Here is a 27076-nt window from a genome sequence, read left to right on the forward strand (position 1 = left end):
TTTAATGTTGATTTTGTTACTCCAAGTTCCACCAAGGTCCTATTCTGAGGTCTTATTGTGCTGGGGGGGGGGGGGGGGCGAGGAGGGGAGGGGAGGGAGTGATCCTTGGTTTTCATAACTATTCCAGGAGAGTACAAACTCTGGCAGGTCCTCTTCAAAATGGGTGTCTAAATTTAGGAAGATCACCAGGTTTTATTGCTGGGCAACTTAGAAAGCCTATCTAAATTTAAGTATAAAAAATGTCAATGTTACAAATACCAAATTTAAAAAAATTAATTTAGCACAAAGCCTGGCACATAGTATGCACTTAATACACATTTACCCTGATTAATGAAGTTTTGCAGCCTGGAGTCAGGAAGACCTCATTTCAAATTCAGCCCAGAAACTGTCTACTTGTATGACCATGAGCAAGTCCCTGACTAGCTGTGTGACCATGGGCAAGCCACCTCTTTGCCTGTTTCCTCATCTGTAAAATGGGGATAATAATAGCACCAACCTCCCATGGTTGCTGGGAGGATCAAATGAGAAAATTATTTATTATATATATTTATATATAGTTAATACAATGCCTAGCACAAAGTACTATAAAAATGTTAGCTGTTATTATTAATCTGGTTCCTGTCTTTAAAAAACTACTGTACTCATACTGCTTTGAGACTTCATAGCCTCCATCACAATCCTAGTTCTAACTATACAATCTACAAAATCCCTGGACTCAGCAAAACCACTCCGAGGTGGTTTACTCACGACTGCGCAGTAAACACGTGATCTGGATTCTAAGCTCCCAGAGGGTAGGAGGCATATCTTTTTAAAGCTACCCATGAGCCCCAAGTGCATTACCCGATTCCCCAAGAAGAGGGGAAGAGACAGCAATCATCTTTGCTTCCCTCCGCCCCGGTACCACCGGACGACAAGGGAGAAGGCAAACTGTCCTTCCTCCCCCGCATCCACAGGTACCACCCATCTCTCCATTCTCATTAGCTACGTGCCCGCCGTAAAGCACAGAGCCAAAAGCCGCAAAGCGGCTTACTAATAGATTCTTCTACATTGGGGGTGGGGATAGACTCCTTGTTTTCGGCCTTCGGGGGCTAGTCCGATTTCCATGACCTAAGGACAGCCTAGGTTCCAATACTAGGTCCCACAGTAAGCGCGGCCTCCTTTTAGGAACCGAACCCACCCTCTCCAGACGAAATCTGGTTTTTGTTGGCAGGCCTAAGCAGCGCGCGCAGCTTTCCGCCCATGAGCGTGCGCACTGAGTCGGCTGCAGTTCCCGTCTCACGTTCGAGAGCACGTGCTCACACGAGCCAACCCCGGGACTGGCACCTACGGTCCGCCACCATCCCGGAGTGCACCGCGGCGGAGGGAGCGCAGTCGGCGGCCATGTTGGGATAGTTTGTTGTTTTCTTCCTGCGGAGGAGAAGAGGCCGGTGTGGACAACGAACCGCCCCGGCCTCTCCTCTCTCCTCCCCCTCCCACCCTGCCCGGGTCCACGGGTCGTCCCTTTCCCACCTATCACCCTCCCCTCGGCCTGTGATCAGGCCTGTTCTCCCCGCCAGCTGGTTTGGTGGGGGCGAGGCCGAGAGCCGAGCTCGGGAGTCACCATGGCGGCTGCCCTGGGTTCGGGCGGAGGAGCGGGAACTGGAGCTGGAGGTGAGTGAGGTCGCCCCTCTCTGGGCTAGAAGGAGGCCGGGGTATGGCGGCAGGGGTACTAGGAGGACAGAGGCGTGAGGGAGCCGAGGAGCACGGGAACCGAGAGGGCCATTTAGCGTCTTCCCTCCCCTTCAACTTCTCCAGGCCTCTTGAGCTGTCTCCATCCTCTATTGTCACTCGTGGGGAGGAGAAGCGGCTCCTCCTTCTCCCGCCCCTCAGACCCCCTCCCCTCTGTTCCTGATTTGGCCTTGAATTTGTGAATTTGACTTCCAAACGATTTGGGGGACGTGTTGCTAGGTCTGTTGCACAGCAGTTTAGTGGTGAGGCACTATGCGCCCCCCAACCCCAGTTATTGTAGGCCTGTAATGTCATTTTGAGGAGTGCAGTTATTACTCCTTTGGTAGATCGAGAAATATGTCGAGGTTCGTTTTAACTGATTACGTTAGGAAACCTGACACATACAAGATAAACTTTAAAGTTTTCTGAGAAAGGATAATCCCCAACTCCACAGTCAGCAACGCGGGTTGTCCTTTAGGAATGTTGAAGATGTATGAATGCTTTTGAAAAAGTGAGAACTTATTAAAAATGCGACTTCTTTATGTATTTTTTACCCTGTCATCTCCTTTAATAGAAACGGATTTTCCCTTTATGTGCCTTCTTAATTAGAGGGGATGTATTTGAATTGGAATTTTGTAAGATTACCTCCTAGATTTTTTTATTAACATAAAAAGCAAGATATTTTCTCACAAAATACAAGTATAAAATGTGATTTTTCAAAAGTTTAAAGCAGCTTTGAAAGAGTTTGAAGTTCTTTTTTCCCCCAAGTGGAAAGTTTATTTTTTTTAAATAATGTTTTCTCTGGCAAGAATTTGAGAAATGGGACACATAAAATAGTTCACTAAACAAAATCATTTTGGGGAGGTCAAATTCAATCCATGTATGGGGTTGGGGAGGGGGTTCTCTTGAACTCATGTATTAATTAGTAATGATCACATTACTTTACATTCCAGGAGTCATGTAGAAATTCTTAGCTCAGTTTAGTGCACACTAAAGTTTATATTGAAACATGGAACAATAAACCAAAAGGGTATTTTGTAGAAATGGTTACACTTTTGGGGTTTTTTGATATGCTGTTTTTAAACATTTTAAATATAAAATTGTATGATTCAGAATTGAATTTAAGATCTTTAGATGGTCTTGAAAAGAAGGATGGGATGACTTCTCAAACTCAAAACTTTTTTTTTAAGTGGAAAAGTACATTACTTTTTACTTTAGGGCATTTTATTTTGCCTTTTTTCACTTTTTTTCTGAATGTCAATGGGTATGTGAATATTTGTGCTCTTTAAGCTCTTTTATATGTGCTCTTTAAGAACTTTTTTTCCCCCTAAAAAATGCAGCTTTTTCTTTGATGGCTGAGTTCCAGATTGTTGGCATATACTATTATTGGAAAAGTGGTAAATCAGAAAAATTGCTACATTTCAGATTTACTTTACTTAACTAGAGTTTACTTACCTAGTGAATTAAAATATTCAGAGAACTTGAAGAACTTGAGAACTTGAAGGAGGCAATGTGGTTTAAGGGGAAGTATGCTGATGTGGAGACCAAGGAACTGTATTCAAATCTTAGCTTTTCTACTTCTTATCTGTGTGACCTGTATAACCTTCTTCTAAATTTCCTCATCTCTAAAATGAGGTGTTAAAACTATCTCATCTCTGAGGACCCTTCCAGTTCTTGACTTATGATCTTATGATATGAGGAAACAAAAAAATGGCCCCATAGCAATCAGAATAAGCCCATGCATTTTCCTTATAGGAATATTTCTTAGGTGTCCTCATTCAGTCTGAATTTCAGCTTTCTCTGATAGATTACTCTTTTTAAAGAATACATAATCTTTTCCTAAATATTTTCCACATGTAAAAATTTTTTTTAACAATCATTTTTTTTTAAATTTGAGTTCCAGATTTTCTCTCTCCTCCTTTAGAGGTAATTTAATTTAAACCACTCATTTCAAAATGTGGAAACTGAGAACAGAGAGGTTGTGATTTGTTCAAGGTCACCCAGATAGGAAGTGATCACTAATCAACTCTCATACTTTTGACAGAATAAACTTTCTTATGTACAGACTAGTCATGTTATTCCTCTGCTCAACAATCTGTAGTGGTTCTTTATTTTCCTACAATGTAAAATTCAGATTTTTCTTTCTGACATTCAAGGCCTCCTGCAGTTTGTAACTATCATATTCCCCTGTATGCAATTTATACTCCCTCTGAATTCTATTATTTTCTTAACCCATAACCATGTCCTTTATTCACACACTGTGCCAGAGATTCCTCCCTTTCCCATCTTCACTCATTGATTTCTACCCAACTTAAGACTTTTAAAAAGTTCCTTGAGAATATAAATTATTTTATTCTTTGTATTATCTCCATTGTTCATTAGTACAGTACTTGGAACATATTAGACATTTAAAAAATATTTGTAGATTGGTTGAAGTATTCCATGATTCCAATCCTGGTTTCCCCATATTATTCTTCCAGTCCCTCTTAGCATTTTGTTTTGCAATTCTCTAACACTTGACATGCAGTAGTATGGGTTTATATTATTTATGTGTGTATCTTATCTTTTTTTTTTTAACTGTATGATTCATGAGGGCAGGGATTGTGTCTTACCTAAACTTAATATCACCTTCAGCAAGAATTCCACACACAGGTGGAATTTATTAAATGGTGGTAGCGGTTTAAGGAGGAAACCTTTATAGTCTAGCTATGGCTATATCATTCATTGGTTGTAGATAAACATTTTTTTAACCTTACGTATTTTTTTGGTGGGGGGTGCAGAAATTTATGTTCAAAAGACTTATATGTAGCCCATGATTTGTTAACATAGATTGCTGTTAAAGATGTTTTGTTTAGCAACAAAAATGTTAGGCTGTTAAGGTTCAGAGATATAGGGGGTCAGAGATATAGGCTGGTATGTTTGTCAGTGTAAGGGATGTTATATGTTGTAGAAGAGCCTAAGTGCAGTAGTTGTTTTAGATGGTGACAGGTATTTTTTGGTAACTCTTAATTTCCATCTTAGAATCAATACTGTGTATTGGTTCCAAAGCAGAAGGACCTTAAAGGCTAATCAATTAGGGTTAAGTAACTTGCCCAAGGTCACATTGGAAGTGTCAGATGTTAGGATTTAAACCCAGGACCTCCTTTTTCTAGGCTTGACTTCATCTACTGAGCCACCTAACTGTCCCCAATTTTGACAAGTATTACAATGATGATTTTAAGTTTGTTATGATTTTTGTGTTACTTTTATTAATGCTAACATGAAAATGTATTATTCAGTTTTCATCTGGTTTTGCTTAATATATAAAGAATAAGAAATAGGCAATATTTAGAAAAAATAATTTTGAAGCCAGTTGAATAGCTCTTTGGTACATATAGTTGTCAATTTGGGAATTATTGTTTTCTAGAATTTTGGAATATAAAAAATGGATTTAGGATTTATTTTGTTTGGGGAAGTGGTAGGATACCTGATGATAATTAACATTATATGCACTTTTAAGATTTGTATAATGGTTTACATATATTATCTCTCTTAAGGAATGAATGTAGGCAGCAGTGGCTTCCAGAACCAATTCCACAAAATTTATTTAACCCACAATATAAACTATGTAAATATGAATGAGTGCATAAATAAATAAATGGAAACACATTTATTTAATGTTTACCAGATGCTGGGCGCACTGTACTAATTTCCCTGATCTTAAGGAACTGTCACTCTACCTGGAGGAGTCAATGCATAAAAGAAAGTTCAGCTACATCACAGATGGAAAGACCTGGAATTCTTAAGGGATGTGATGAATTGGATAGGGAGGCTCAGAGGCCCATAGTTTAGAGGGTTAAGATGACAGAACACAGAAGCAGGGCAAACAGTGGGAGACCAGGAGTATCTTAGGAGATAGTGGCTGGATAGATAGTAGTCCTCATCCTGCTTCCCATCTTATTCAAGGTTTTTAAGCAGCCTGGGCAAAGGGAGAAGGCAAATTGAGATAATGTCCATGATGGTGGTTCTTCCTGCTGTCTGGCTTTTATGGATGAGGTCTCCTGTACTACTAGTACTACTACCATCACCTTTTCCTCTTTATCCTCTTCCTTTCTTTTCTTCCTCCTTTTCATAATATTATTTGGTATTTATATAGCACTTAAAAAAATAAAGGTTTGCAAAACACCTTGGACATAGATGCTGTTATTATCCCCATTTTGCAAATGAGGAAACTTGGGCAGATAAGAGGTTCATCAATTTGCTCAGCTTCTTACAGCTATGGAGAGCCTGAGGCCATATTTGAACTTACAATTTTCTGAATTAAAGCCTGGTATGCTTATGTATTGTACCACCTAGCTGCCTTCTCACTTTTGCCTCTCGGAATCCTTATCTTTAAAGGCTAAGATGCCACTGATTCTTCAGTAAAACTTCCTGAGCTTCCTTCCCCCAAGTCATGAATACTCATTTTTCTTTCTCAAATTTTCTTTTTATCTATGTTTTCATATTGTATCTCCCCAGTAGAAGGTAAAGGTAAGCTTGGGGCCAAGGTTCCCCCTGCCCCCTTCCTCTTAGAATGGTACCACTCCCCATATCAAACATTAATAAATGTTGAATTTGATTGAATCCTAAAAGCATTTGATTTGATAGAGCAAAATGATACCTTTTAGGCTATTTGCTAACAAGATGTCTTTCGTGTATGTCAAAATTATATGATTCCTTAAAAAAATGTAACAGGGATAATATTTTGATCATTAATATTGGGGAAAGCTTAAAATATAAATACACATAAATGCTTATATTTACATGGCTATGAATTACAGAAAACTATGTACATTTTTATGTACATAATTTAGTACTTTTTAAAATTCTTTTTTGCTTCCATTCATTCTTATTTGCTTCTCACAGTGACTAACCCTATAAGATGTAGAGGTAGGTAGTGCAAGTAAAATCTCTCCATTTTATAATAAGATGAAGAGTCTGAGCTTTGGGAAAGTTAAGTATCCAACTCATTGTCACATATCTAGGATTCAAATACAAGTCTTTAGATCTCAAATCCAATGCTGTTTTGACTATCCCAATTTATCTGCTAAAGATCCAAGGGATTTGAGTTGTGCCACTGCCTATGTGTTCCTGGTACATATTTAATCTATTTTCCCATGTTTAATAATGCTCCCTCCTCCCTACCTCAGGCATATTTTGAAAATAAAGTTAAATTCCAGAATTACTTTATTTCCTAGGAAGGAAGGTCATAAGTACATTCAAGTTAAATATTTAGTACTCGTTTTACCAGCACCCTTTTGATGAATTGGACTTTTACATCTTCAGTACTTGGTAATGTGAGATCCCACTTTTTTTTTTGAAAATGAATAATGTACTTCTTAAAAACATTTTTTGAACATACTGTTCATTGGAAATGTTTTGAATGTGAATCCTATGGTTGTGCATAATTCTGCTTAGTAGAAATTTGTTATTTTACATTCATGTTTCTGACACATCATCAGATATGAGGGTTGGAAGGAATCTTAGTGGCCATTCCCTACTTCAGTTTCTGACACATGGTCATATAATCTCTGCTTGAAGAACTCCAAGAAAAGGGAATCAACCACCACTCAAGGCAGTACATTTTTGGACTAATTGTTAGCAAGTTTTTCCTGAAATTAAGAGTAAATTACCATGTTTTCAATTTATGTTCATTTCTTCTGTTTTTGCCAAAAGGAACTTCCCTCCTGAAGTAATTCAGTGTAATCATCCCCATTTCTTTCCAACCAATCCTTTGTCATGGACTCAAGACAGTCTTCCACTCTGATTGCCCTCCTCTGGAGAGTATCCAAAACTACCAGTGTCCTGAAACTGGTACACAGAATTGAACACAATATACCAGATGAGGTCTAATGAAAGCAGAGTAGAGGGGAATGATTACCTCCCAATTCCTCGAAGTTATGACTCCCTTAATTCAGCCAAGATTCCATTAACTTCTTTTGCTGCTATATCACCCTTCTGACTAATTAAACTTTTAGACCACTAAAACAATTAGATATATTTCAGAACAAGTATTCTCTAACAATATCTCTGGCATCTCATGCTTTTGTAGTTGATTTTTTTTGTAGCCAAGTAGAATCCTTTAAATTTATTGTGATTGAATTTCATCTTATGATATTAAGCATTATGCCCTAGCCTAAGCAAACTACTGGCCTGGGGGCTGGCCCAGAGATAAAAATGTTTTTTACATTTTAAAATACTAGAAAAATAAAAAAAAATGCAAATAATGGTCTTAGCTTTTTGCCAGTACCCTGTATGAAAGCCAGCTTTCCCACATTGGCTACAGGCTTTAGTTTGCCCCTACCAAAATCCTTTTTGAATCCTTAACTCTTTCATCTAACAGGTGAGTTGTCCATCCCAGCTTTGTGTCATTTGCATATTTGGTGAGCATACCCCTTGCATCTGTTGAAATCATTATTAAGAATTTTATATAGCACAGGACAAATCAGAGATCTTGTGTGTTTTTAAAACTTAATTTAAACTTTAAAAAAAATAAGTATTTTTTTCAGCCCTCTAATTCTCTCCTCCCCCTTGGAAAAAAAGAAAAAGAAAAACCAAGTCCTCGTAACAAACATGTAGTCAGGCAAAACAAATTTCTTTTTTGACCACGTCCTCAAATTTATATCTACAAGATACTTTTCCAAAACCTTTGTTAAAACCTAGGTAAACTATATAGCTTTCATCTACCAACCCAATCTATTTTTTTTAACCTTGCCTTCTATCTTAGAATCAATATTGGGTATTGGTTTCAAGGCAGAAGAGTGGTGAGGGCTAGGCAATGGTGGTTAAGTGACTTGTCCAGGGTCACATAGCTAGGAACCGTCTGAGGCCGGAATTGAACCCAGGACCTCCCGTCTATAGACCTGATTCTCAATCTACTGAGACTTCTAGCCACTCCCACCCTGGTTTATTCTTGATGAAGCCATGCTGGATCTGTAATCATTGCTTCCCTCTTTTAGATGTTTATCTTATCTATTACACAATTTTCCTACTTACTTAAGTCATACTCAGTGGCCTAGAGTTACAAACGTTGTTCTTTCCTCTTTTTGGAAAATTGGTATATTTTCCTTTTTCCAGACTTGTGTTCATATTTTCCATGGGCTTTCAAATATTATTGTCATTGCTTGGCAATTAACATCTATCAGTACCTGAAGGTGTAGTTAATCTGGGTTAGGTGTCTCGAGATCATCCAGGGAAGTTAATTACTTTCTTATTAGTTCTTTATTTATCTTGGATATCTATTGCCTGTCCATCATTTTGGTTCTGTAGTTTCCAGGGGAAAATTCTCTGGCAGAAAAAGTAGATGTTAAATAAAAAATAAGTGACTCTGCCTTCTCTATGTTGTCGCTATCTTATCTACCCAACAGGTCCTATCCCTTCTTTGGTCTTCCTTCCCCCCCCCCTCCCCCAATAATCTTTTCTTATTGCATTGGTCAAATGTAAGTGTAAAGTAAATTCAAATATCATCTGAATTTTTGTGCCAGATTTACTAAGAAGGCATTGATTGAACAGACCAAAAAAAGGGGAAAGAATTATAAAGATCTCTAATAAACTCATTTCTCTATAAGATGCAGCAGGGCCACTCACTACAGCTGGACTCTTGGCATCACAGTCCTAGATTAGCTGCAACAGAAAGTAGAAATAGCACTAAAAAATCAAGATGGGAAGAACAGCTATATCATATCAAGGATACTCTGAGAAGGTCCATTCTAGAGTCAGTGAAACTTAAAGGCATTGAGAAATCAATTTTGAAACGTGAAAAACAATAGGGTAATGAATACTTGGGAAAAAAATCATGGGATATATCATTGCCAAAGAAAACTAAGAAAATATAAGTAACTCCTGAAACCATATTCTCACTATCCTAGCTCTGCAAAGTCTCTGTAGTGTATTGATAAAAATTTGAAAAGGGAATAGTTAATATTCTACATCAGACAACATTTGTATAGTTAGTTATACAATTAACTGAATTTAGATTCCACTGAATGTATTGATAGCCTTTTGTTAATACTTCCTTAAAATACTCTTACTCAGAAAGTTGCCTCTCATATATATATATATATATATATATATATATATATATATATATGTTAAAATCATGCAATAGTCTTTAAAAATAGAACAGTAGAGAGAACTTTGAACCTTAAGTAAAGCATTAATGAGTCAGACATTTAATTTTCAAAGGTATTCTCCACAGTAATGGAGAATGTCCAGTGCAGTCCAAATTAAAAGGGGATTCCCTATTGTGGTTAGTTCCCCCAAACAATCAGAAGCTTTGCCTGTCTTCACAGGGAAATCAAGTGCACAAAGAATGCTTATTGGACAGACAATCTAGATGGGGACAGAGCTGTTAGACCTAGACTTGATCTGGGGGAGGAAAGAAGATGGAATTGCTTTTTCAGTTATATAAAATGTTTCTATTGTTTCCTGAAACAAGGGTCTGTCTTTTAAAAATTACTTTTTTTCAGTGATGTTCTATGATTATGATTTATGGAATATTACCATCTCTTAAAGAATTAAAATTATGGCTTACCCTCAGTACAATGGAGAGGTGCATAGATTGAATAGGCTGCAACCTATTACAAAGAGTAGCACAAGAGAAGTGACAAATATATGTAATTGGAGTGTTGTATGACCAGAGAAAGGAAATAGGTCTGTCCTATATGAAGGAAGAGTATTGGACAGCCCATGTTCTTGATCAGTATTCATTTAAGGTGAAAAGATCAAGGACAAAGCCTTGGGAAAGATTTACAGATCACAGACAAAAGTCCCACAGAGTGAGAAGGCAGTGTTCATATCAGTAAGATCAATTGAAATAACAAAGTTGGTAACTTTGTTTTAGATTTGACTGTACTCCCAACATCTGTTTTTTTAGGGGTTTTGAGAGACATTATGCTTTTTGATCATCATTTGATAGCACTATATCATATCTTCTTAACTCTTTAACAACTGCTACATGTGGGTTATGACCTACCCCAGATTCTAGGGCAGAACTAGAATCTAAAACCTAAAGTTTAAGGCTTTTTCCTCTTCACTACAACTGAGATGGCGATGCAGCAAAGCACTGTTGAGTGCTTAGGGCGTGTTGAAGCACAAAGGACAACACGGCCATCCAATGCAGCTGAAGAAGTCTCCAGTGTAACGATTTTTCGTGCCACTGGACCCAGGCTTCCAACTCTGAGAGAGTGGGACTGTCTCTGTGCATCGACTTTTCCACTTAAATCTCTTTCACGCACAAGTGTCTTTGTGCACACTCATCTATCATAGATGAAAACGCACAAAGACAATCGTCATCCTTGGTTACCGAGAGACTACTACTATAAACGATAACACTTTTCATCGCCTTTTCCTATTTTTTTGTGTTCTGTGTATAGTATAGTGTATATAGATTTGCAAATCTTTCTCATTTTGAAGTTGCCCATTGTCCCTGTTGAGAATTAGTCACGTACCTTTTGTTATTGGAACTTTGTTTAAAGGCAGAGTAGGGGTGGAGGACAAGTCATTATTTTACCAATAGTGAGGCATGAACAAGGATTCTCTTTTGTTTCATTTTAAAAATCATATGTGACAATTGACATCTGTATAAATTGATTTGAAGGCTTATGCTTTTAGTGTCTAGATAGGTGTGTTCTGTTCCTAGAGAATAGAGAGTCATGGGAGTGATGATGTTTGCCACTATTGTTTCCAGAATGTTTTATCTTGGCTCTCTCTCTCTCTTTTTTTTAAACCCTTACCTTCCTCAATACCTTATATTGGTTCTAAGGCAGAAGAGTGGTAAGGGCTAGGCAATGGGGGTTAACTGACTTGCCCAGAGTCACACAGCTGGGAAGTGTCTGCGGTCAGATTTGAATCCAGGACCTCCTGTCTCTAGGCCTGGCTCTCAATCCACTGAGCTACCCTACTGCCCCTCCTTTTTTTTTTTTTAGTGATTTTTTTCCTCGCTCAGTTGCAGTTTTCTATAATTGAATCACATAATCCTAGTGTTTGAAAGAAATCTGTTGATCTAGGTTAATTGTACATTTTGGTTATAACATGTTTTGAAATTTGTCTGCTGGAAGCTTTAGACTTAGGAATTCATCCTACTCTCATTAAACATCATTTGCAAAACAATTTAGGGTAAGTACTTTGAGCATCCACACAGCCAATATCCAGTACCTAGGTTAATTGAGTGGTACTTAAATCTATAGAAATACCTAGAGTAGAGGAACTATCAATTCAGTTTAATAAGCATTTATTAATTGCCTCTTTTGAGCAAAGCACTGTACTAGTGTTGGGGATACAAAGACAAAAAAGTTTTCCTGCCCTTGTGAAGCTTACATTCTACTGGGGAAGTACAGTATGTACACAGATAATTCCTCATTTCTCTTATTTCCTTTTTTCACCTTAAACCTCATATCTATGTCTCTAATTAAGTTTCTCCTATCTTTTTACCTAAACTCTTTCAGGAATCTTCTAACTCTTCTTCCTACTTCAAGTTTCTCCCTTCTCCCATGTGTTAACTATATAGCTACTCTTGCTTATAAAGCTCCAGTGACTCTTGATTCTATGCTTAAATAAATACCAAGACCTCTCTTTGGAATGTTTCATCAGTCTGCACACTTTCCACACATTACTCCAATTCACAGACTATGTTCAGCCAGACTACTTGCTGTCCTCCATACATATTTTATCTTCTGTCTCTGTGACTTTTCACAGATTGCCTTTCGTCCCTGTATTCTATTCCCAATTCATCTCTGGCTCTTGGAATTTCTAACTTCTTTCAGAGGAGGAGCTCTATTCAAATTCCTCTTCTTACCTGTGGCCTTTCCTTATTCTTTTGGTTGTTAGAATCACAACTCAAATTACTTTTGCTTTTTATATGGTAAAACCTTCCTACCTTTGGATTTTAAATTCTTTGAGAGCAGGGAATGTTCCACTTTAACACCAGTATCTTCAAGTACCTAGCATAATGCTTAGCAGTTCCTAGCACATAGTAAACACTTTCTGAATGAATGAAACAATTAAAAAAAATGAACACCTGGGTCTTTAGGAAGTGTCATTATTAATGCTTTTCAAAAAAAATTTTAATGAATTAATTTAGAATAATTTTCCATGGTTACATGATTTAGTAATGATTTTTATTAAGAATTCACAACATGAACATATCAACATTACAGAAAATTATGTAGTCTATATTGTATTCAAATATAGTTGTAGATTTTTGTCTAGATAACCACTGATTTGTTTGGAGTTGGTACTGGAGGATAATGATAGGAGAATTATAGTCTTTTCTTTTTTTTTTAAAGTAACATGATGTGATCCTTTCTGCATTTTTCCCCCTGAGCTCAGAAATTCACTTTTAGATATTAACTTCAGCACACTTTAATATTCTCAACCTATTGTGATTAAAATGCATGAAGAGAGGTTAGGGTTTCTTCCCTGTAGAATGAAGAGCTTGTATTAGATTCAATTTTACTTTTAACTTTTGTGTTTTTAGGTAAAGAATTTGAGGTAACGTGGTATAGCAATAACCTAAGCTCTTCATAGTTCAGTAGCATCAAAATCTATTGAACTTTGTTGATGCTAGAGACAATCCACTAGTGCTATTTTTATAAATTAGGAAAATGAAGCCTTGAGACCAGTCCAGGGTCATAGATAGCTAGAGAGAAATAGAACTGGGATTGGGACACATATCCTCCCACTCCAAATTGAGTTTTCTTTCCACTATTCCATATTAATGAAAGAGATCAAATGACATCATTGATTAAGTGAAATAGTGTTTAATTGAGCTAGAATATAAGTGCCATAGATCAGTGATTATTCTAGCCCAATCTTTTGAGTCATAGTGACATGAAGAAACATTTTGTATGGGAATGAATGAAAAAACATTAAGCACTACATACTAAGTACTGGGGATTCAAAGAGAAAAAGCAAGGCCATCTGTTCTTGAGGAATTCACATTCTAATGGGGGGAGACCACACTTATGAAAGGTTTTATCTGTAAGTCAAATGGAAAGGGCCCATGGTTTCAGAGTGCAGCAGCAAAAGACCTTCTTTAATGTCATTTCTATTGATAAAAGTGATAAAATCATATCAGTTTCTGAAGACGAATCATTTGATAGTGCCTAGGAAAGGACCTTTGGTGGTAAGATCTTTCTTTTCTGGTTCTTTAATAGGTATAGTTATTGAGAGGAAAAGGGGGGAGGTGTTTTAGCACATGCAGAGGCAGCTTTCAGATTGTATGATCTTTACCAAGGCTACTCTCCAAGAAGATGGCTGATGACTTCAGGGCCTGAACTATAAGTGCTGATGGTCTTAGGGGCACTACTAAATTCACAAGGCTTTCCAGGTTAGCTATGATTGAGGGTTGTGTTGGCAGTAGCAGTGATGAGAGGCACACCTTCAGTGTAAATGTAGCTCCCCTTCAGTGATAGTTGTGCTAAGTTGGGCTAGAAGCTGGGCTCTCTTGTTTGGTACCTACCAAATAGTTCCAATTTCCGTTAATATATCTTTTTAATCTTAAAGTTACACCAGGAGTACCCCAAACCTATGGAATCACAGTTATGCCCCATCCTCCTCTTGTGTAGTAATTTATCCCAACTTTTCTTGAAGTTTTTTTTTTTCAATTTATGCTTGGTACATTTGGAATTATGAGTTCTACATATTTATACCCTATTTTATAAGATTTAGTTCTCAACTGTTACAGTACTTGAAAATCTTTTCTTGAAATTCTGTCTGGAATTCATAGATGAGATATCTCTGTAGTACATTAGACTCCCTTATAAAGCACATATTCTATATTTTGAATTCACTGAGGTCTTTGGCAAATCATATTTTCTCTTTACTTATATATGTTTAAATATATAAAGCATAATGAATTATTTTTTTTAAAACTCTTACCTTCAGTCTTGGAGTCAATATTGTGTATTGGCTCCAAGGAAGAAGAGTAGTAAGGGCTAGGCAATGGGGGTTAAGTGACTTGCCCAGGGTCACCCAGCTGGGAAGTGTCTGAGGCCAGATTTGAACCTAGGACCTCCTGTCTCTAGGCCTAGCTCTCAATCTACTGAGCTACCCAGCTACCCCCAGGCATAGTGAATTCTTGATGCTATCACATGAAAAAAAAACTAATTTGGCTTTATTATCTCCTAATTAGAATTATAAAAATATCTACTATTTTGTTTTCATTGACAGTTTTCACTAACTTGCACCTTTATCAGAGCTAAATTTTACAGTAGTTGTTAGATATTTTAAAAATGTTTTTGTATTTTTAACAATTTTTACAGCATTTTCCATATTTTGATGTTTCCACAGGAATTAAAATATCCCCCAGTCCCTTTTTCTTAAGTGAAAATAGTTCATTTTTGAGTAATTTAGTCACATGCAGTTGCTGTTTGTATCCTTTGCTACGTCCTCGATGACCTTTGTCTTGGCAGTTATATTGATTGTATTTCTTGGTGGTTTTCTTTTCTATTTCCACTCCCCTTAAAGCCAGCTCTTTCATTCTTAGAACCTCCATTTAGCTCAGAGGTCAGCAGGCTCTTTAATCTTAATTGTCAGTGTGGTTAAGCAGTGTCCTTGTGTTCCTCTGGAAAGTCTACAGATCTAAAAGGCAGCGAAAAAGAGAAAGGACTGGGGGAAATGAACAGGTATAGACATAGAAGGAAGAATACATATAATTGGGAGTTTGTTTCTGAGCTAGGTTTTACATAGATTCTTAGATACTGGACATTTTTTTCAGATACTTCAGATGATACTCAATGTGGAAACAGACATAGAACTGGATTTTTCAATTTGTAGACTGAAAATTTGAATGCTCTAGTTAGATGTTTTGTTTTGCTGAAAATAGTAAAAATAAGCCCAACCAAACAAATACCCTGTGTTGTATGAGTAGACTAGGTAGGACCAGATTTAGGAATTCTTTTATATACTATTCCTTTGAGTAAATGATCCAAGTACATTCACCTTCTCAATATGATTCTATATGATTTAAACAAAACAAAAAGTCGGTTGGTTGTACTGTGAGGATTTTCCAAAGCCTTTTGAAATATCTTCCATGCTGTTCTTTTTGAGCTCTTCTGTATTATCAAAGTATAACTATCAAGAATTAATGTTCCAGTGTGTTGGAAGGTCACCAGTTTGAGTTCAGAAGAATTTAATGTTATCTCTTATGCTCCCTTCATGCTACTTCCAAGGACAAATTGAACATGTTGGAATAGTTTTTTTAAGAGTTGAGAGAGGAGGCTTCTTTATCAAAATGATTGAAAGGAGAGAAGTCTGGCTATCTTTCTAAATTCAGTTTTTCAGTAACTGACATTTGAACAACAAAGACCTCATGACATTGTAGAATCAGAAGCCCAGTTTTGCATCTTTTCAGGCTATGATTTTTTTTTTTAGAAGAAAAAGAACAAACAGGAATCAGGTCTTATTGCTGTGATTGAATGAATGAATGAATGTCAGTTTGGAATATCTTGTAAGCTTGATTTTCATTTATAAATCTCGTGTGTGTGTGTGTGTGTGTGTGTGTGTGTGTGTGTGTGTGTGTGTGTGTGTGTGTGTGTTATTTTGGTAGCTGTAGAGAGAATTCTAGAATACAGTTGTAGTATGTAATCAGTCCAAGATCAAGATAGCAGTGTCAAGAGTTGAGGATGAAGAAATTGCATCTGGAATAGAAGTGAAATGAAACAATGTGGGATGATGGGAAAAACCCTGAATTTTGAATCAGAGGCCCTGAATGCCAACCTTTGCTTTATGTGTTTATAATCAGCAGAGAAAGAATGAATACATAAGAAAGATTGAAAATTCATAAGTAAAATTTTGGTAATGGAAATTGAAAGTAAGATTCACTTAATAATCTGGAAAATCTTTTACAGATATTCTTTGTGGCTTTTCCTTCTCCTTGCTTTTCTCATTCTATTGAACCCAAGCTAAACTTTGTTGTTCTTAAACTCCTTTCATTCATGTATTCTAATTACTTAATTCAGTTAATGCAATAAATTGAATCTTAAACCTGAATCAGGAAACCCAAGCTCAAATTTAGTCTAGACACTAAATGGTTATGTGACATTGGGCAGGTCACTTAAGTTTGACTCACTTTCCCTCATCTGTAGGAAATAGGGATAATAGCACCTACTTTGTAGAGTTGTTATGAGGATCAAATGTGATAATATTTAAATGCTTAGTACATAGTAGGCACTTAAGTGCTTGTTTCCTACCTTTCTTAATCTCTTTGGTTTTATGAAATAGGGAAAAATTGAACTTGTTTGTGACTCATCTCAAGTTCACTGAACAATATTAGTGAGCTTAATGTATTTTTTCTTATTCCTTGGCTAATCTTCTATCTTGACTTTACTGATCTGAGGTTCCCTCAGGGAAGAGTTTCTGTTGCTAGTCTCCTACACAAAATATACACTTTGCTTTACTTTCAAAGCAGTGTGGATTTTATATTTCCACTTATATATTTTTTATGAATAAATGGGGACTGATTTTTAATAATTGATTTCTAAAATTTTAATTAAAAATTATGGAAACTACAAAGGTCTATAAATGGTATATCACTTTTACTAATTATTTAGAAAAGAAGTAGTTTAGATTGATATAGTTTTTTACAGTTTGCAGGGTATTTTCTATATATTCTTATTTGACATTCCCAGTAACTGAGGTAGGTGATATAGTAATAATATCCAAATTTTGTAGATGAGGAAATTAAAGTTCAGAGGGAATAAATAGGACACATAACTAATAACTACTTAAGCTAGGACTTAAGCTTGGGTCTTTTGACCTTAAATATGGTGTTATATTAATTGTCTTTGTTATTTTCCTACTATTTTATTTCTTACTTTTTCCTTACAAAACCTTACTTTTCTATAGTCAGATCCTGTACTTATTTTTTCTTATGCTCAGTGGTGCCTAATAAAGAATTGTTTTCCCCTCATAGGACTGAGTGCTTTAGTTATTGTCTATTAATTAGTTAAAAACCCATTTAAATTTTTGTATATTTGACTGAAAGGAAGAGCTCATAATAAACTTTTCTATAGAGATTTAGAGATATTACAGAAAAAGAATGATTCTTTCCAGAATTCTTAATCATTTAAGCATTGGAATTTTTTTGCATGTGTGTGTTTTATTCTAGTAAGAATTATTTTTAATGAAGTCTTCTTTGCAGATGATGACTTTGATCAGTTTGATAAGCCTGGTGCAGAACGGTCTTGGAGAAGAAGAACTGGGGATGATGACTGGGACAGGTACTTAAGAAAATTTCATATACAGATATTATATATTGGTTTATTTTATGGTCCTTGGACAGGCAGTTTGTACTGTAATCCTTAATAGAAGTTCTGATACAAATGAAGTTGATTACATACATGTTAATATGCTTTCTATAGTTTCTTATGTTCATGCAAACTTGTTTTGGGGTAGAAGTAGTAATAATATACACATATAATGGGGCAGTCAACAAATATAAATGTATTGCATAAATAAACAGTGAATGTGCAAAGTAGTTAAATATAAGGTAGTTTGAGAGGGAGGGCACTAGTGGATTCAGGGGGATCTGGAAATGCTTCATGCTGAAGATGATGCTTCTTGAAGAGAGGGAATTTGTGAGGCAGATATAGGGAGAGAATGTGTTCCAATTATTTGGGAATAGCTATAGCAAAGCCATGGTGGCCACAGATGTAGTGTGTGAGAGGAATAGACGACCAATTTGACTAGTCATGCATAGTGTATAGTTAGAAATTCTTTTAGAACCCACAATAGTGAGTTGGAGGGGGAAGCAATTCCAGGTGAATCTAGAAAGATATATTAGACCAGGTTGTGTAGGATTTTAAAAGCTAAAAAGAATTTCTATTTTGCCCTAGAGGCAATACGAATTGAGTGAGATGGGAAGTCACATGGTTAGAACTCTTTTTAAAGGAAGACTACTTATTATTTATAAAACATACAATTTACAATCTGATACAAAACTACTTAATACAACATTAATTTGTACATCTATACGTAAATATTAGTAAATTTTAATGTTTATACTCTGGGTTATTTGGTTTTGTAATCAGGAATTGGTCATCTTTGGCATTATTGCCTAAGCAACTGTTTTTAGTTAATCTGTAAATTAGGAGATGTATGTGTGATATCTATTTATGGATATAGATATACACACACACACTATATATATATATACATATATATATATATACATACTATATATATATACATATATATAGTATGTGTATACCTGTATGATTAATTATTATACATGTTATTTATATCTTTATTGAAAACAATATTTTTTGGACCACCTTAAAAATGGAAGACAATATATCTTAGTGGTTAAGGGTTGGCTTTGGAGTTAGGAAGACCTAATTTAAATTACTACCACTATGAAACTATGGGCAAGGCACTTGGACTGAGCCAGAATAGTTGCTAATTTTTATTGGCGAAAGGAGTTTCCAAACTGGAAGTTTCTCATATCATAACTCTGGTCCAAAGACTGAAACCTGCAGCTTAACAGGTTAAATCTTCCTTGACAAGTTAATTTCTTTTCAAGAAATTGTTTGCTCTTTAGATTTAATGTAATTTTCTATGTTAAATTTTATCCCTTCATTGAGTAGTAACTTATAATACAAATAGAAGACATACATTTCTCAATGTGCCTTATGTGATTAGCACTAGATTTTTTTTAGACTTGTATTCTTTGATAATAGAATGTCTTTTGTTCAGCTGACATATTTTTTCTAGAATTGATTCTTTTATTCTTTTTTTATTATGAATTCCAAGTACAATTTCTATACCTGTGTTTTGAAATCTGCTAAAGCTTAAGTCAAATAATGAAGTCTTTCCTTTTTCAGACATCAACTAAGGATTTCAGAAGTTCTCTAATTCAACCCATTCCTTTAATAGGAATTCTCTCTGTCACTAACTTAGCAGGTACTCAGCCTTTGTTTGAAGACCTCCAATAAGGGAAAACCCAATATTTCTGAAAAAAGTCCATTCAAATTTTGGTCATCTCTCTGTTAGCATGTTATATCAAGCCTAAATTTGCTTCTTTGCAACTTCTAGTTTTGCTTCTGCTTCTTCCTTCTGGGACCAAGAAGAGTAAGTTTGATCCCTTTTCCATATGGCAGTCCTTCATATATTTATGTAGAAAACTATTCTAGCCTAAAGTCTTTCTTAAAACCTAATATGCTTAGTTCCTTCCACCAGTCCTCATGATATTTACTTAAAGTCTTACACCATCCTCATTCCTTTCTGTGGCTGATCTCAGACTTAACTATGTTACTGCTAAAATTTGGTGCTGAGAACATTATATTCCAAATGTGTGATCTAACCAGAAAAGAAGACAGTAGACTAGGGGAGCTTCATTCTCTAAATGCCTTGCCATTCAGATGCCATACCTCTATCATGTATTTTCTGTTCATTTCTTCCTTTCCATTTGCACAGCTTCCATCCTAGTTTGAAGCCTCATCACCTTTTGTTTAGGCTATTTTAATAATCTACAAATTGAATTCCTTACTAGAAGTTATTTTCCCTCCCTATTCTTCTAGATTGCTGATAAAATAATTTCTATAAAGCACAGGTTCACCATATATGTAGGCCACTTGACTACTGTTTTCAGCAGTTTCCTGTTGCCTCTAGGATAAGATACAAATTCTTACTGTTGTCATTGAAAGTCTTCCCAGCAGAATGCATTTGTTCCTTTCCTTCACCTCTTATAATCTCTGCTTTCATTCAATACTCCGCTTATATGCTATCTCCTATAGTAATCATTTTCAGATCCCCCTTTTCTCTTTAAATGTTATCCTCTCAAAATGTAAACTTTTTGAGCATGGGTACTAGATATTTGTTGTGTTTTCTTGTCCTTGTAACTCCCTATCTAGCTTTTAGTGCCTTCAATATAGTAGCCTCTTAATTAATACTTGTTGAATTGTATTAAATTAGGGCTGCTACTTCCTATGGATTAATTTAGTGGTATCAACATTAAACAACAACACACTTGACATACATTTTCATTTTATTTTACAGTAATGCTGGGAGATAATAAGGGGATCATTTCCAGAGCAGTTATGACTTGTATTCACATAGCTATTTATGGGCAGAGATGGGACTAGAACTCTCAGGGCTAGGGGTGACTAAAATTTACTTTAGTGAGTGCTTTAAGTAAAGATTCCTTGGCCCAATGTCAGAATTTGGGTAACACTAAAAACAAAAGTATTATTTCCATTGAATTTTGAGGTTTCACTTCACATCTGTGTAGAATATTTGTTAAAGCTGTTCTTGTTCACTTCCCACTCCTGCTTTCTTGGTTTCTACATGGGAATTGGCAACCTAACTAATCACAACCACAAAAACAAAGCCTTTTATGTTGTGTACTAAACTTCCTTTTTATGTTGTGGAGGAAAGACCAAAATACATGAAGAGAAGAAGGCAGAAGGGAAATAAAAATAAAGGTATAAGCTGTTCTATAATTGAGGTCATTAGAGGAAGGAGGACTATAGTTTATCCTTCTGCCTCACCTCCAGGAAGGGTGGATACAGTCTTGAAACTTGAAAATGTTGTAGAAATGAAAAAAAAAAGTCTATATAATTTAAAAAAATATATTGGAAATCACTTACCATACTAATGTTTTATATTGATATCTTCTTTTGGTATGGAGGTGATCTTGAATTTTTAAAGCTATCATTGGAGCAGGTTCTATTATGCCTGAAATGTTTCCATATATGGACTTTCTCTTATTAGAGGACTGGGCTACTTAGGTTTAGATAAGCTTAGCTACCAAGTCATGAATATTAGGCACAGACTGATTGCAAATATGATAGTAGTAGAGAGATTTCATATTGTGACAGTGAATTTCCCAAAAAAGCACATTCTAGTTTAGGTTAGCTTTCTTTGTTAGAGTAATACAGCAAGCCTCCGTTTGCATCTTTGCCCTGAAGAAATGTCACACTGAAGAAATCACTGTTTTAAAAATTATGAAGTTACTTTGTTGTGGAGCAGAAATAAGGTTATGTCTTAGTTTATTCAAAATCATATTGATGTTAAAAATAAATGTTAAATATAATTTATTCAAACACTAATTGATTTTATTTCATAATGTATTAAATTTTTATCACAAATGGAACTTGACTTGGCATCTATAGCCTTAGTTTTTATTAGTTGGAGGGAAAGGCCTGAATTTGAATATGTGCTTATCCCATTCTAGGTCCATCTTCACTTGATTGCTGTGGACAGTGTAATGTTCAGGAATTGATAATTTGAGATCTTTTCCTCTGTTTGGAATATGATATAGATTAGGAAGCACTGCTTGGAAGACCGGAGACATCCTAATCAAATATGATGTTGTTACATTTCTAGCTACTTAAATATATTTAGCTATTATTGTTTATCTTCAACTAAGTGCCTACTGTATGAGAGGTACTGTGCTAGGCACAAGAGATTCAAAGGGAGGAAAATGCCAAATTTTAATACTCTTCTCAGAAGTGCTCTTGCTTCTTTACCTCTTTGTAACTTTCATCGCTATTGGTCATTGTTTTCTCATTTATATTCTCCAGGTTCCATGACACTACTGTATACTGATTTTCCTATCTTTCTAATTCCTCTTTCCCAATTTCTTTTGCTGAATCTTTATCCAGGTCATGCCTGCTTAATGTGGGTTCATCCCATCCTATCTTTTGAGATCTGTACTATCTGCTTAATTTCTATCAGTTCATCTCTTGATAGGTGATCTTCACGTTGGTATAGTTTTAACGTCTGGTCTCTCATCATTTGTCTTTTGAACATTTTAGCCTAGCTGTCCTGTAGACATCCTAAACTCAATATGTCTAAAGAAATTTTAATGTTCCATGAATTTAAATTGATAACCTGTCTTTTTTTTTTTTAAACCCTTACCTTCAGTCTTGGAGTCAATATTGTGTATTGGCTCCAAGGCAGAAGAGTGGTAAGGGCTAGGCAAGGGGGGGTCAAGTGACTTGCCCAGGGTCACCCAGCTGGGAAGTGTCTGAGGCCAGATTTGAACCTAGGACCTCCCATCTGTAGGCCTAGTTCTCAATCCACTGAGCTACCCAGCTGCCCCCATAACCTGTCTTTTTAAAAGTTCTCTACTTCACAGTTTTCCTTTTATTATGAAGAGGCACCAACACTCAACCTAGGCTTGCAACCTGGGTGTCATCCTCTATTCTTTATTTGTACTCGCCCTACATAGCTAATTTGTTTACTCTTGTCATTTCTACCGTCACAATATCCTTTTTCTATTCATAGAACTAGCTCTCTTGTGCAGGCCCTCTTTTTAAAAAAATTATGTTCATGCAAAATATACTTCAAAATCTGTCATTGTTGTAAGAGCAAACTCATCCAAATATAATTCCAACAGTTCTTTCTCTGGACGTGGATAGCATTCCCTGTCTTAAATCTTTCAGGATTGTCCCAGATCATTGCATTGCTGAGAGTAGCTATGTTTTCACAGATAAACATCATACAGTATTGTTGTTATTGTGTACAATGTTCACTCAGTTCTGCTTATTTCAGTCTGCATCAGTTCCCACAGATCTTTCCAGCTTTTTCTGAAATCATCTTCCTTATTATTTCTTAAAGCACAATAGTATTCCATCACCAACACATACATACTACCACAGTACCTATTTTGTTTAGCCATTCCTCCAATTGATGGCCATTCCCTCAATTTCCAGTTCTTTGCCACTACAAAAAGAGCTGCTATGAGTATTTTTGTACAAGTAGGTCCTTCCACTTTTTTATGTTATGTGTTATTACTGGATCAAAGGGTATGCAGAGTTTTATAACCCTTTGGGCATAGTTCCAAATTGCCTTCCAGAATGGTTGGATCATTTCACAACTCTACCAGCAGTGTATTAGTGTCCCAATTTTGCCACATGCTGCCTACCATTTGCCACTTTCCTTTGCTGCCATATTGGCCAGTTTGATAAATGTGAGGTGGTACCTCAGTGTTGTTTAAATTTGCATTTTTCTAATCAAGAGTGATTTAGAATATTTTTTTCATAAGTTATTGATGATTTTGATTTCCTCATCTGAAAATTGCTTGTTTTTGATATCCTTTGACTATTTGCCAATTGGGGAATGGCTTATATTGTTATAAATTTGACTTAGTTTCTATAAATTCAAGAAATTAAACCTGTATCAGAGACGTCTATTATAAAAATTTAATCAGGTTACGTTAGTTTTGTTTGTGCAAAAGTTATTTAATATAATCAGTTGTTCATTTTACATCTTATAGTACTCTTTCTCTTATTTGGTCATAAATTCTTCCCTTTTCCAAAGATCTGCCATGTAAACAATTCTGTGTTCCCCTAATTTAGTTGTATTATCACTTTTTATATCTTAAATCGTATATCCATTTAGACTTTATCTTGGTATAGGGTATGAGGTATTGCTAGGCCTAGCTTCTGCCATACTGTTTTCACAATTTTCCCAGAAGTTTTTGTTAAATAGTAAGTTCTTATTCCAAAAGCTGGAATCTTTGGATTTATCAAATAGGCTTTTCCAGGTCATTTGCCCCTGTATATTTTGTATCTTATCTACTCCACTGATCTACCATTCTATTTCTTAGCCAGTACCAGACTGTTTTGATGAATGCTTCTTTATAGTACAGTTTGAGATCTGGCTGTTAGGCCACCTTCCTTCACATTTTTTTTTTCATTAGTTCCCTTGATATCAAGCCTTTAAAAAATAAGTTTCCTTTAAGAGCTTGGTTGCTGTGCCTTTTGACAAATAAATTTTATTTTTAATAGATTTTTTGAGGAGTAAGAGGGCAAGGTTGTCCAGAGGTTCATATCTTTTATTTCATTGATACTAGAAATGTTCTGGTTCTGAAATTTTCCACATCAACTATATGTTTGCAACTCATCTGTAAGTCTTTGAGAGTTGCTCTGGGTACTCAAAGGTTAAATGACTTGTCCATAGTCTAATAGATTTTATATTTCAAAGGTAGGATACAACTCAAGTTTTGCTGAATCCAAAAGTTAGAACCATATTCACTATGCTACCTTTCTACTTTTTTTCATTTATCTGTGGTACCTTAAACTGTGCCTTTCTTAAGGAATTAGCAAACAAAAGGTATCATTATCTGAAAGCATGATGGCAACTCTTCTTTTTTTTATTCATCAAAAGAACAGTAAATTTTATCCTAATCTCTAAGCAATCAAATTTTGAATTTTGTTTCCTAATCAAATTTGCAATTCACTTCCTTTTTATTGGCGAATTCTATCCATTAACATATTAAGTTTAATTTTCCCTCCTGTTATATTACTGACCTCCTCTAGTCAAAAGTATGATTTTAACATCCTAGACTCATTCCCTGAACATAAAACTGCTTCTTCCTTCAAAAGCCCATTTTATTTTGTAAAAATCCAAATTAATTACCAAAAATAGATATACGAGATTCTTTTTTTTAAAAAAAGGTTACTTTTCTCCTGGAGCCCTAATAGGAGTAATGTTTAGGAATCATCATTTCTCTTTTACTTCTTTGTTTAACTTATACTTGTAGTACCTTATTCTAAGAAATACTTTGTCCCTTCAGTTCCCCAGATGATGTTTGTTTTGTTCCTTTTTCATAGAATTCTTCCTAAAATTCCTAGCATTTTAAAAAAATTATCCATATTCTAGATTTTATATCCTATACTAGGACTTAAAAGCTACAGTAGGCTTATTTCTTCTTCACAGCATACTAATGTTATTCCTTAGATTAAATTTCCTTGTTAAAGTTTCATCTGCTGGGTTTATTTTATATGATAAAAGCTTTGCTTGGATCTATATTTCTTATCAGAAAAGAAATAACTTGAGTAAAGAAACCATACTTTCCTCTGATGGATTTTATTCAGTTTTTTAGAATGGTAATCTTGGAGTGGTGACCATTTTTATATATTTTGGGATATATTGCATTATAGCTTTTTAATTTGTCATTGAGTTGTTTTATTACAGTTTGAATTGGTGCTTTCTTAGTAATTGCTTTAAGCATTCCCTTTACTGAGAAACTCTGAATCTTAGTTACTATATTAGGATTCTTTTCTGCTGACATCCTGTGAACCCTTTTAAGTTTTACTCTTTGTTTCTAATACTTAACAATTTTTGGAGCAAGATTCCTGGAATATGAGATTTAGAAGTTTTTTGTTTCTTTGTTTTTTTCTAGTAGCTCAAATATTATCTTATTGAATTCTGTCTGCTAGAAGATTTCTTTTTGTTTGTTTCCTACAGTTTTGATGATGCCATATGTTTTTGTGGGGGAGGGATTTAGTCCTTTTCCTTCTACCTAAGTAGCACTGCTCCTCAGAGACCATTATCAATTTTCAAATTTATCTTCATGAAATCTTCGTTTGCTAATTTCTCCTTCTGGCAGTGCCAATTATCTTCTTTAGAACTATTTTGGAGATTCTTGTGATATATTGATTTATCTGTTCTTGAGATAATATTGTTATTCCAGCCTTGATTTTTCTTTGTGCCTGCCTTATAGTCTTTCTGTTTTTTCTCCAAGCTCTGTTGTCATATTAGAAGTGTATGTATTCTCACAAACACCCCAACTTCTCAGTTCCTCAATTTAACTCATTTCACATGACCTACCTCTCTAGATTGCTTTACCACCCAAAGATGGGTTGGTCCTACTACTCTTGATCTTGCCATTACCCACTTCTATCTTCATGAACTATGAAATTCATGCAGTCTATTGTCATTCCACTTTTCTCTCGGCCTTGTAAGCCAATTTTCATTCTCTCTGAGATCTGCAATTATTTGACCCCTTTTCTTCTTCCCAGGACATTACTTCTCCACTAACTACTCTCTCTCATCCCCATATTTGCCCCATTGTTAACCATTTGAACTTTATACCATATTCTTCTTTTGAGTTCCTTGCCTTCTTGTTTTATTGGTGATTTTGCCCTTCCAAGCCTCAGTCTTGGATCACTTCCACTTCAAAATGATGTTCTCATAATGGTAAAGCAGTTGTTTTACACATACTTAACTCATCCTACTCACCACAACTGCTCTTTCAAACCTTTTCATCCTTCTTCAAATCTCCCATAGTTCTCCCTACCTTCACCACCTCAGCTGAGAACCTTGCTTTGGATTTTAATGAAAAAATCAAGGCCATTTTCTGAGAGTTCCCTCCTCTCACCTCCTTTTACCACTATCTTCTCCTTCATCCCTGTCTTGAAAGGGTGCTTCTCCTTACTATGGCAACACTGTCTTTGTGCACAAGTGATCACATTCTGTCCCAATCCCTTCATCTCAAGCAGATTGCTCCTTTCATTATCCTTACCCTTTCAGTCCTCTTTAATCTTTGTCCACTACCCTATTGCATAAAACATATCCATATCTCCCTTAGCTCAAAGACCTCTTATTTGTTTCTTAGCTATTA

The 27076-nt window shown here is 35.6% G+C and overlaps 1 protein-coding gene across 11 annotated transcripts in view; it reads left to right on the top strand.

Annotated features, from left to right (window-relative positions):
• The first annotated feature begins 776 nt into the window (after positions 1 to 776).
• RBM33 (RNA binding motif protein 33) overlaps positions 777 to 27076 on the top strand; it is a 184092-nt gene continuing 157792 nt past the window's right edge. For 4 of the 11 annotated variants that reach the window (XM_056799957.1, XM_056799954.1, XM_056799956.1 and 1 more), the window contains exons 1-2: positions 1325 to 1650; positions 17867 to 17945. In XM_056799957.1, the coding sequence (XP_056655935.1) occupies positions 1602 to 1650; positions 17867 to 17945 (128 nt within the window). In that variant the 5' untranslated portion in view covers positions 1325 to 1601. Of the gene's footprint in view, positions 954 to 1242; positions 1651 to 17866; positions 17946 to 27076 lie in introns of those variants that run through there. The other 7 variants (XM_007504663.3, XM_007504664.3, XM_007504674.3 and 4 more) reach the window with 5 other exon arrangements.

The sequence above is a fragment of the Monodelphis domestica genome, chromosome 5 (genome assembly GCF_027887165.1).
Source record: "Monodelphis domestica isolate mMonDom1 chromosome 5, mMonDom1.pri, whole genome shotgun sequence".
Taxonomy (NCBI): domain Eukaryota; kingdom Metazoa; phylum Chordata; class Mammalia; order Didelphimorphia; family Didelphidae; genus Monodelphis; species Monodelphis domestica.